This window comes from Podarcis melisellensis (genome assembly GCF_964234715.1).
Source record: "Podarcis melisellensis genome assembly, chromosome: 1".
Taxonomy (NCBI): domain Eukaryota; kingdom Metazoa; phylum Chordata; class Lepidosauria; order Squamata; family Lacertidae; genus Podarcis; species Podarcis melisellensis.
The window spans coordinates 55,527,078-55,539,729 of record NC_138528.1 but is presented as its reverse complement, the minus strand read 5'-3'; the positions used below and the strand labels follow the sequence as shown (position 1 = coordinate 55,539,729).

Genomic DNA, 12,652 nt, shown 5'->3' with positions numbered 1-12,652 from the left:
AAATAATACATTTTTGGAAGGAGGATGTCTTGTTCGTGATTTTTCATTAGTGTGCCTTGTTCATGGAACAGTGTAGTTGTGATTGCTGTGTGATGCTCTGCTGCTCCCAGTTCTTTCTGTCCCCCCCCCCCCAAATCATGTTCTTATGCAGTGATTTCTGCAGCAGCTAGTCCAGGGTTGGGAAATTCTGTTCCTCCAGGTATTGTTGACCAGTCAGTATAGCCAGTGGTCAGGGATGATGGGAGCTGGTCCAGCAACATCTGCAGTTTACTTTGCTTTACAGAGTCAAGGGTATTTTTTGAAGTCTTTTTTCATTAATATATAGCAAACAGTTTCGTATCTGTTGAATTGAAATATTACGTGCCAGGGCCTACAATTTAAGTTCCCACTTCCTGCTGGCCTTGCCTTTCAAGCAAGGCATTTCAAATCTCCATCTCTCCCAAACCAGCTCATCCGTCCCAAGGGAGAGACAGGTGGGCACAGGGCATCTTCAAGCAGGTACACCCAATGCCTTCAGGCCTGTTCTAGACAGAAAAGATAGTCTTGCCTGTTTGGCTCTGAATGGCCAAGTCTCATTAAACACTTTGATTATGCATCCCCAGCCTTGCTCCAAACTATGGAGCTATAGAGTTGGGAAAATGGCAAGAATTCCTGCACAACTGCTGTGAAGTTTCAGAGTCTGGCTGATTGTCATACTTGTCAGAAAACAGTGGTCAGAATGATTAAATCCTGGTACCAGTTCAAACACTGGAAAGTCTTGTGGGTTAAAACTGGTTAGGAAATTTAAGGAAGCTTGAAATGACTAGAGCACCAATACAGTAGTGATCTAGCCCTATGCCATATTGATGGCTTAAAAAAAAACCCACCTGTGTATCACCAGCCAAGCAAGCGGAAGTGACTATTGCTCTTTGACATTAATTAAAAGTGACTCTTTGGCTTTGACATTAATTCTGTTACTAAACATTTAAACTAAGCTTTGGAAACATCCTTATTGGAAAAAGTCTGAGACCCTTGTGACCAGCTCTGACAGAGGGAGCTCTTTCACCACCCATGCTTTCTTATTTTCTTCTCCTACAGCAAAAGCCAAATCTAAGTGTGGCTCCACCTTCTTCCCCTGCGCGAGTGGCATTCACTGTATCATTGGCCGCTTCCGATGCAATGGTTTTGCGGACTGTCCTGATGGCAGCGATGAAGAAAACTGCAGTAAGTATCTTTCTACCTGTGGGCAGAAGGTTTCCTTTTTTTCGTAAATAAAGTAATTAAATATATTTTATTAATACCCGAAGCCCAAATTCAGCACCACAATCCTTGCATTTGGCTTTGTTAGTGGCAGAACCCATCAGAGGCAAACTGATTTTATAAATGGAAAACTCTCTCTAGAATAACATAAGCCCCAACACCTCTGGAGAATCCTGGAGTTTATGTAGATGAGTAGCTTATCTCTGTTGCAGTTTTGCTTTTAAAATCTATGGTTGTATTCCAAGTTTACAAGGCACTTCTCTTTGTAGCTGATCTCTTTTAAATGTTAAGGTCACAATAGGGCAGCTCATGAACAGGTGGAGTTCAGAATGAAAATTCATACCATTTAAGTTACCTGTAAGGAACATTTCTTTTATAAAATAAGATTATTCTTTATTTTACAAAAGAAATGCCACAGTGTATAAAAGTGCATGTTGTTGGCAGTGGGGGTTTTTTAAAGCCTCATTTATCTTTGCCACATAGGGGTCTTAATGACTGTCATTCTGTGCAATTCTGTATTGCTGTATTTCATTCTCCCCCCCCCCATCCATCTCTGTTAACATTTCTTTCCACTGCATCTTCGGAGATGTCCCCTGAGTCATGTTGTTCCTTGACCTTGTCAACTAAAAAACAATGTATGTTTCTGTTTAGCCTTACAGAGGCAGCACAAATATGAAATACATTTTCCTCACGCCCGTTGTTGTTGTTGTTAATATTTTTATTATTTTTATTTTGCTTTATATACCACCCTTTATCTAAAGATCCCAGGGGAGTGTGCAACATAATAAAATATAATAACAGTCCCCCCACGCATACACATTTAAGAAGCCATAGTTTATTTAGTGGCTGAAGGCCTGGGTAAAGAAGAATGTTGTTGCCTGGCATCTCAAGACATGTAATGATGGCACCATTTTATATCATCATGCAGTCTTTTTGTAGCTGTGGTTGGTAGAACCGTTGCCACTGTATGAGGTATGTATGTATGTATGTATGTATGTATGATACATTTTATGTACTGGTTGAAGTGAGATTTTGGTTTGGTTGAAAAGAAAGTTGTTTGCCTGTCTGTTTATATATTTCTCCTCCCATTCTGCCCCCCCCCAATTGTTTTCTTTTAAATATTTGTTCTCTTGAGCCTCAGTCTCTATCCTGCTTGCCATTTTGTTGAGCAGTGGCTTTTTGGCTTTTGCTACAGCCTGCTGCTCACATTGCCATGCATCAGGAAAGTGCAGACAATATAAAAAATTGACATAGGGAAAATACAAGAGGTGGAGACAGGCATAAAGAGAGAGAAAGATGTGATTGTTTCAGATACATATATTAAGATTTAGTTGCTGGGTTGGCTGCAGTAAAACAAAACTTTCTGTTCTGTGGAGCCCTGTGTTTCTTGAAAAGTGCCTTTCCCTAAGGAGCAAATACTGAATGTATTAAAGTGTTGTCCTATGGAAACAGACAGGTTAACATTTGACTCGTGTATAGTGGTAGCTCTGTTGTCGAACGCAATCAGTTGTGGAAGACTGTTTGACTTTCGAAACGTTTGGCAACCGAGGTGTAAAGGACAGTCAGCAAAGTCAATGGAGAGAGAGAAAAAAACACGCAGCAGAAGCCGTTCGACTTTTGAGGCGTGTTTGAAAATAGAAGCAAGTACTTCCGGGTTTTCGGTGTTCAAAAACCGAAACATTTGGCTTCCAAGATGCTTGAAAAATGAGGTACCGCTGTACTGTATGGGGTTTCCCTTGGAAATCCCTTGCCTATTTGGGTGAAGTCTCAAGTTTAGAGCAAAATGTTGTTCCTTTTGTTTTTACAGCAGCGAATCCCTTGATATGCTCTACTGACCGATTCCACTGCAGGAACGGCTTGTGCATTGATAAAAGCTTTATGTGTGACAATCAGGATAACTGCCATGACAATAGTGATGAGGATAGCTGTGGAAACCCTTCTGGTAAGTAGAATATGATTTTCACAGCCAGGTACTGAATTCTCTCAACCTCATTCTTAATTAACATTATTGCTTTCTTTGCCTGTGTTGAAACATTTTAGCATTCTATTATTAGTATGTAAATTATATTTAGGGAGTTCTGGACAAACATGTCTATCATTTTTTGATTTTTTTTTTTTTCAGAGCAAGCCTCAACTTTTTTGTCAAAATAATATGCTATTTATCTCCCGTAGTGTCTTCTCTGTGAATGTCACAAATTCTTGTAAGTACTGCATGGTGTGTAGCAGACATGTTGCCAGTTCCATAACTGTGAAGATCATTTCAGATCAAATCCCGACCAGGAAGTTTCTTGGCTTGAGCAAGAGCTTTGGGAACTGTACACAAGGTGTCACAGTCAACAGTGGTTTGTTGGTCCTTAGGGCGTCAAAAAACAACATGCCCAAATGCCCCTGGAAGTTCAAAAGAAGCAAGGCATTAAGACAACAGCATTCACCTATTTATCACCAGTGTCTGGTATTTGGGGGGGGGGGAGGTTGTTGACCAGTGTCTAACCTTCAGAAAGCAACATCTAAGAGTCTGTCATACCCAGGTGTTGTGGAAGTGCAGTACAACTCTAAAATCAATGCCTAACCCTCAAAAAACCATGTCTACAACCTTTTGCAGGCAAGTGGCACATATGAAAGAAGGAGAGGAATTGGGTAGAACTGTCTTCAATATTTTTTAAAGGCTAAAACCCATTTGTTATCAACACAGGTGTTGTGGAGGTGTGTACTATCTTTAATATAACTCTAAAACCAATATTGATAAAGAAGTGTGAAACTGAATAAAACAAACTGTTCCATATTAGTGCTGCCAGATTCCCAATTCTGAGGATTTTCTGTCACTTTGTGTAGGTTTCTAAATGTGACTCAAAGCAACAAAACATGTATAGACAAATTTAAAAGGGAAACAAACAGGTGTGTTTTAAAGATGCTTTATAATGCCATGTGCTATCCATGTGAATTCTAATATATACTTGCAGAATTTCTGAGACCCCGTGAAGAGAAAAATTTTAACAGTAGCAATTAATTCACAGAAAATAACTTTTTCAACTTCTCTGGGGGTTTTTGGCTCAGTTTCACCACCTACAAAATGAAGTTGTTCACTTTCTCTTTACTGTTCAGGGGTCTCAGATGGAATACATTGCAGTACACTTTTCTAAAGTCCCAGTCAAATATACTGCAGAGAATCACAAAAGCTTTGTGGTTATGTTTGTTTTTTATTAAGGTAGTTCATTACTTCAAAGCCATATATGGTCTCTTTCAAGCCTACGCCTCCTGTGTTTGTATATGTATTGCTATCTTAAGTTGTATGCTCTAATGGAAGTCCGTAGGTTTGCACTATAAATCTTTTCTTTTTCTTTACCTTATTTAAAATGAAGCAATTGCGTGTTCACATTATTCATTCAAGTATTTCATTAAATTTAGCAGTAATTCTATAGCCACTTCATTTTTTGTTTCTCAGATGTCCCCCCCCCCCATTTGTGTGTGTGTTCTGGAAATAGTGTGCAAATAAAGTCCACTGCAAAATCTGCTGTTGCATCAATCCCAAGTTTCCTAGTGGACTTCTGTGCCCTCTCACATGCTTGTTAAAAGCTCTTCTTTCTTTTAACCCGTTTGGCTACTGTGAACTCATTTTCCTTTTATTGCTGTGCTTATTGGTTCCTTAACTGACTCTGAATGATGCTTGCAAAGTGCCAAAGCATGGTAATATCCCCACAATGCTGTTATTAGTTTAATGATAGCATTGTTGCCCAATTACAGGCTGGGTGGTCTGCAAGCCTCATTAATTGTTAGTTCGAGTATTCTATTACCAGGCATTGAAGACATTCGCCTTCTGATTAGCATTTTGTCTGCACTCAAACCTTTTCCAAGGAAAGAAGAAAAACCTGGCTATTAACCCCACTTGGATCTGCTGAGACTGCAGTCTGGCCTTCAGTGACTACCTTCTTTTAGCCATTTTCCAGTTGCTTAAGGCAGGAGGGATAAGTGATCCATTAAAAGATGCAAGTTTAGTGTTTGTGATTACGCTCAAGTCAGCAGTTCTCTAGTCTCATGCTAACAGAAAGATTGCAGGATCCGATAATGGTTATTGCAGAGCCCTCAACCAATTTGCATGTTACCCATTCAGGCAAGTCCTTCAGCATTTGATTTTCAACACAATCCATATCTCTTCTATTTCTCACATATTTCCCAATACCAAAAGTAGGTGCCAAACTTATTAAACTTTTCCTGAACACATACTTTCATTTTTGCTTGATAGCGTTAAGAGGAGATAAAACATGAAATTAAATTTCAGAAGTCAGACACATCTCCTTCTATCTTAATACTTATGGAGCATCCCAGCCCAAAGTCTTGTGTTTTCTGTTGAAGATGCTTATAGTCTGATGCTTATGGTCTGATATTGGCCTTTCTTAAGGGCCATCCATCAAGATCTCATCTCTACATTATTTTATTTATAAAAGGATTTCTATAACTCCAACTTGCATAAAATGCCTTCTATATGTATGTATCCTTTATGTGTATCTAAGGCATGTGTGGGTTAAGTCTTTTAAAGCTTCATGGTTTTGTATTATTTCCATGATTTGAAACCAGAGCGTTTTAAACCTCTAGTAGCTGCTATATTTTATGTTGGCTTTGGTCTCTAAGAGCAGGCACACACTGTGATATTATTTGATTTTGTAGTACATGAATAATGGTTTCTGGGTTAAGACTATTCAAGGTATGAGTATGCAGCCTTCTCACCAGAAGGAGATGGTGGGAATCATTTCTAGCTGACACTGTGGATTTACTCAGAGGAGTTTGCCAAGGGAACCAAAACCCTCCCAACAAATCTGGGAGCCTTTTCATATATTTTTCATCTGCATGAGCAATCTGATCTTCCCTGATAATGTGCTTATGTGGGCAGACCATATGCATGACCTCCACCTTCATCCAGTCTCTGACCACTCTTGACACCACAGGATTGGTGCCAAAGGTTTTGATGGTGTCAAAGCATTACCAAGGTGAAACGAAGTGCAAAGAAACAAGACCGGGATGATTCTTTGAAGAATGATGGACTGTGTACTTTGGAGAACATTTTGACATCTTACTTTCTCTTTACTTTTTCTCAACCAAGAGCGAAGTCAAGCAAGAAATAATTCGTTAGTACATTACAGGATAAAAAGTACAACTTATTGAAGACACTTCCTATTAGTTCACCCAGTGCAATACTAGTTTCCTCTTCAGCTCCTAAGATATCAAAAGTGAATGGTTCAATCCAGAAACTCGACAGTTTACTGAGAAGAAAATGAACCAGGATCAGAACCCTGCTGTGCAGTGGATTCTAGAAATGCCTGCCAAATAGTGCAGGCACATCCTGATTTGCAATGAAATACTCCAGTGTCTTGTTTCTAAAATGGAAATGGCTTCTAGCGCACTCTGCCTCACGTTGAGCCTGTAACCAGTCCTTTACACACAGCACATTGAAATATCCTTAAGCTCACATGGCTGCAATATTGCTTAGACTTCCTGATTCCTTACAGCCCAATTCTGGCTGTGCTAAGTTTCCTTTTATTGAGTCTGTCTTTGGCTTGTTATTTACGTATGCTGTAAACTGAAGCTTAACGTGCAATTACTGTACATCAGCTTAGTCCAAATGCAAACTACATCTGGAGCTTAATAGTTAAAGGCAGACTAAATAAAAAGCAAGAAAATTCTTGAGAACAGATACAAATGAAATGACACCAAAAGCTTAATTAAAGCAAGCCTGTGCTTGTGCATATTTTAGTAGCCGCAAATAGCTTGCTTATAGCATCTGGTGCTCAGAAGTAGCTTCCAGAAAGTTTAATCAGCTGGATATAACTTTTCCTGATAAGTTATTCTCTTGCCTATTCCACTCATTTTTTCCACAGTAAAATGTACTTCAGTAGTCTTTAAAAGAATAAGCGATTTTATCATTTTAGGGGACATCTTTTACAAGATGCAAAGCAGATGCCTATGATGAGCTAGTAATTGAATACCATTGTGCAACTATCTTGCCCTTGGAGTTGTTTTATTTATTTATTTTTACAAAAAATGTCAATTACGCATTCAGTTTTGCAATCTTGCTTGATTTAGAAAGGTGAATAGTTCTGTGTTAATTGGAAAACATCAAAATTGAGTTCATTAAGTGGGGCACACCCACCCCCAGTTCCTTATTTGTAATTGTAATCTGAGTTCATCATATACAAACACTGTGCAAAAAATATGGTTTTGATTGGAGAAAGTTATTGTGAATCTTAAACATGTGTTTATGATATGGGTTAGATTAAAGCTTATTTTGTATTCTTAGTTCCTTAGTAACTAAACTGCTCTGTTTCAGACCTTTGTGTTATCCAGGAACTGAGAACCAGCAGCTAATTTCTGCATCATTTCTCTCCTAGGTTTTGTAATTATCTGCTCTATCAAGAGAGTAAAGGGAAAGGTTGATTTGTGTCTGGAGATGAATGCTTGCCTCCTAACAGGGTTTGCCACATGTGTTGGTTGCCCACCTGTGTACCCCCAACAGCCTCAGTTTGTCTTGGGATAAGATTGTTGTAGCAGGATTAGAGAACTGCTGGGGCTTCTATTATTGATATCCCCACATCTATATATGTATGTATGGCTTGGTTCTCTGCAGCCTCTTCTCTCAAGCCCTTGGAATTTTAAACAAAGTTGGATGGAATGCCTTAGGGGGCATTATGGATTGAAATTCCTCCCGAATGATGTCACCTACACTACACAAATACTCTGGGAATATGGGATTTTCTGAAGGCCTGCTACACGTAGGCTAGTTTTCATCAAGCTTTTTTTCTGCCAAAACTCACTGGAAGTCAGTACCAGCACCTCTCAGGTGAGCTCCATTGCTATTCCAAGAGAACAAGGGTGAGTTCCGGCACTTCTTTTTCTCGAAAAATGCTTTCAGGCTAGAAAAAAGTTTTCAGGCTTGACCCAACAATGAATCGTGAACACTTGTCAAGTGTTCACTACCTAGCTCTTGCTTTTAGGCAGTAACTACAGAGAGGCCTGCCATGCCATTCACACTCCTCCTTATCCCAGTGGGTCACAATGAGTCAAGTAGTGCTCTTCAACTCCTCCATTAAAATCCTCATTTCAGACGTGCTTGAACACCTTGGCAGCAAGGTGACATGCTACTGCTAAATAGAAATCAGTTTCAACTTCTTTGCCTTGACCCACCCTTGCTGTACAGGAGTTGGGTTTGATACCATGCAGTTTACTGGATCCTTCTGCTTGCTACCAGGTTTGTTAAACCATTTAGAGTCTTACTGTCGATGGAAACATCAAACTGGTCTTTTGGCAATGAGTAGTAGTATTTATTACTTTATTTTACACTGAAAATAAACTGTTCAGATAATCCCTTATGCATTCATTGAAATGTGTAATGCGTACATTTTATTTAAATTTGATTCAGCTTTCTTCACTTACAACAGTTTTTCAATAACTTTTTAAACTAAGGCTACTGCTTCAAATCTAGATTGTTCTTCAGAAGACAAAGCAGCTTTGAGCCTGAATCCAGGTGCAGTTGGCAAAGAGCCATACCACAAAGCTGACCACTGTAGCTATCTGGGTGCATTTCACAGAGAACAAAAATGAGTGGGCTACTGTGCTTCCTATAAGTGAACCCTGTAGAATAGCAGTCAGGGAACAGAAAGCTTCCAGAGCAGCTGCCTGCAAGGTACTTATGATCTCATAAGGGGTTGTCAGTTCAGACTTTTCATTGCACTAGATTTCACACCAAATAAAACCTAAGTGGATTTTAATATATGCAATATATTAAACTGATTTGTGCTAATGTAATTCTGGTCATTGTGTGCCGATGGGAATGAGTAATTGTTGGCATCCGGCATAAAATAGTACTATCTCTCCCCCTCCTTTCTGGTTTAGAAACTTGCCTTAAATATAGGAAGTAATAATAAGAATCTACTACTTGCATATTATGGTTTTCCCCCTTAGGGAGCTTGGGATGTGTATGCTGTGATACGACTTTGATAAAGATAGGAATTCAAATAGTTCCTCCTTTTATCATTTGCTTTCCCCCATTTAGTTTGGTTAATTGGTAAATCAATTAAAAACCTCTTGCTATATTAAAGTACCTCTGATTAATTAGGAAATGGGCTTTTAAAAACAGTTAATACAAGTATGTAGGGGGGAAATGCGAATGTCCCACACCATTTTCTCTTTCACGCAGGAGGAAATGCTTCTTTTAGTATGTTTACCTGATGCATTGCATGAATGCATAATATAAAAACAAAGTAAAAATGTGTTTTACTTCAGAACTGTTTTATTAACATGCATATTTAGCTTTATTGCACAAACTGTATATTCCACTTAGTCCTTAGTTATGCTTTGTGATAGGCAGCAGTTGCCCCATTCCTCCCAGGCAGTGTCAACATCCATGTTACACCTACTAGTATATTTTGTTAAGACATCTTCCTTTGGTATAGGAGTATTCACACTTTTTAGTAAGAGATTGCTATAAGCTGAAAGCTCCAACTCTCACATGCCAATAGAAGTTTGCATATTAGGTTGCCTAACCTAACATCTCAGAATGCAACACACATTTCACCATTTAACAAAGATGTAGAATGGACTTGATTATGGGAACCCTTGCTGGAATTTTCTTGATATTTTGATATGTTAGATTACACCTATAAGGACTGCTGTCTGTGTTAGTGCAGTCTCTTGGTTAACAAATGCACATCACACCACAGGTTTCCTTTTGGAAGAGAGCTGGTTCTCAGCAGGAGAGAATCCAGTAATAGAAGCTATGCAGCCATAGAGTTTTTCCACTTACTCCCAGTCATTTATCAAACCAACAGTCACACGGAAGCTATGAACACAAAAGGGTAAAGGTGGGGGTTCTTTGCTTTATTGCTTGTTCTATTCCTTACCCTTCTCCATCACTTCTAAGCAACAGGAGATGAAAGCTTGATGCATGGTGATTAATGTTCCGTCTCCTGCCTATTTGGTGATCTCAGTAAGGTGTTTTCTGTCAAAGGCCGGTGGCATGTAGAATGCTTAAATATTCCCAAGACTGTATGATCATCTCTGTGTGAACCAGTCAACCAGATTTGTTCCCTTCCAATATCAGGCAAGAGCAGTCAAAAACCTTAATGGTTTTCTGAATGGCTCTAATGCACCAGAAATATTATGTGGTAGCTATTTCAGTAAGTTAGCTGTCGGAAGGTTGCTTAGAAGAGTTGTGGCCACATAGTGTATCACAGATTGGGGCTGGGTGTCTCCTTTCAGTCTTGGGCAGAACAGGCACTCTTCTGTCTTAAAAAAGACCCTGAAGAAACTCACCTATCTTTCTTTTCAGGAAGAAAAATATGGTCCACTGGTGCACTAAATGCTTACAGCTATTCAGTACATTCTACTGCCACAATGCCCAGTCTCTCCTGAAGTAAAGAGGGATTAAATGTCCTCTTGCCATGTGATATACATTGGCGAGGATGGGTGCTTGCTGTACTGTAATTCCTGCTGCTGTCAAAGCAGCCTATGTGCTGGATCACTGCATAATACTGCTCATATTTTCAACATGTGTTCTGAAGTCTTGATGAAATGCCATAGGTGTATAAATTTCCGTTTGAAGATCAGTTGTTCACCATCTGACCTGCACAGCGGGAATGAAATACTGAGCTGTTCCACTTGCTTTCATCATGACTCATGCTTAATGAGTATAATTGAGAAGAAAGTAGACTGGGTTAAAAATAAAAACAAAATGAACAGTGGAATAAAAGAGACATTTGCAACTCAGTTCTGACAGTGTCATGGCCTTTGCTTGGAGCTTCGAGAGCTTGGAATCGGAAGAGGAGGATGAGCCAGCTGAGTCAAAGGCCGCTGGGTTGCTGGCTAGGAACATGGATCAGGCCAACATTGGACTTGAGGCCCCTGAACCTGGATCTGGCAGGCAAGATTCTTCAGAAACAGCATCCATTGAAACAGAGCCATGACATTCAGGAATCCCCTTTCCCTGAGCCCCAAAGGCAGTGTGCCTCCTGACTATCATATCTATCCAGTGATGCTAGGAGAATGCCAGGTGCGGGCTCATAGAGAGAAGTGCCAATCTGCAGACCAGGGGGTTGGCTCTTTAAGAATTGACATCCTTCAAGCAAGTGAGCGGTGCTTAGAGAGGGTAAAGTGGAGATAGGTCTCAGGTCTCTTCAGTCAGTCTTCAAGTTGTTTACTAAGAACTTTCCATGGTGCTGCAGCCACTGGCTTGCCATGCCTTGTGAGTTCCAATCAGCAGTCAGATCAGGACTGCCAAGATTAAGGGCTCATAATTATGGTTTGGCATGATGTCTGAATTGACAAACCATGGTTTGTATTTGGCTAGCAACCCAGAAACTGGAACCATTCTTTTGCAGATGTGATGTGATGCTCCAATTGACAAACTATAGCTAAGGCTAGAGCATCCTTTCTCAACCGTGGGTCACCAAATTCTGTTTGACTACAACTCCCATCATCCCTTGTAGTCCAACAACATCTGGTGACAACAAGGTTGAGAAAAAAATAGGCTAGAGGAGCAAGAGAATTGCTAACCGATATCATCTGGTTGCGTATGCAGGTCAGATGACCCTTGGAATCAATCCTCTAGCCCAACTGTGGTTAGGCTTTTGTTTCTCTCTGCCATGATTTCCTCTTTCCTAGGTTTAACATGTGAAGTTGAATGCTGTTACTTTGATTTACTGAATGTGTCACAGGTAATTCTGCTGATGCTTCTTAGTATGCAATTAAGACAGAGGAAGTCATTTCCTGAACAGTTTTGGCATAAAGGGCATGTTTGGCAGCAACGTTTTCCTGTATGACTCCACTTTGAACAGAATAATATGGGAAGGGGAGGGAATTTTGAGAAAAGACTAAAAGCATTTATTCTTGGGTTTGACTTGATAGCTCGAGCAGGTTACTGAATTTAACAGCGGAGTTATAGAGTATGCTTTTAAATTTTCCACCCTTGTGTGCTTTTGCTGGAACTGGATCCCAGTCCAACTCAGGATGTGGCTGAAGACTCTTTACAGACAGCGAAGGGTTGGGATCATCAGGGTTCAGATTCCTTGTGTGGCATTTATGGATTTCCCCTGTGAACATGTACTAGGATTGTGTTTGCTGGTCCCACTACTGATGTTTGTGGATCCTGCATGTTTATACTTCCTATGCTCAGTCTCTGTCCTGCAAAAACATGGGGTACAGATCAGGCATAGGATGTCTATATACATTAAGAGGTGCTTGCGGAATGTGAACATATAGAGGTTTAGGGTAGCAAAACTGGGAGGTATAGTCCCTTCCCCTTAGCTGAACAGCTCATATACATCTGAATAGGGTGACTGTATTCTCAGGGCTGTTGCTGGAGGCTGGATACCTTGCAATCTGGCATCTATACAGGTGTATTTTCCTCTGTCGCCAAAATTGTGCACTA

The 12,652-nt window shown here is 40.0% G+C and overlaps 1 protein-coding gene across 1 annotated transcript in view; it reads left to right on the top strand.

Moving 5' to 3' along the window:
* The window catches only part of LDLRAD3 (low density lipoprotein receptor class A domain containing 3), a 117,579-nt gene that overhangs the window by 62,480 nt on the left and 42,447 nt on the right, over positions 1 to 12,652 (top strand). The window contains exons 3-4 of the mRNA XM_081892050.1: positions 1,078 to 1,203; positions 3,047 to 3,181. Of these exons, the coding sequence (XP_081748176.1) occupies positions 1,078 to 1,203; positions 3,047 to 3,181 (261 nt within the window). The remainder of the gene's footprint in view (positions 1 to 1,077; positions 1,204 to 3,046; positions 3,182 to 12,652) is intronic.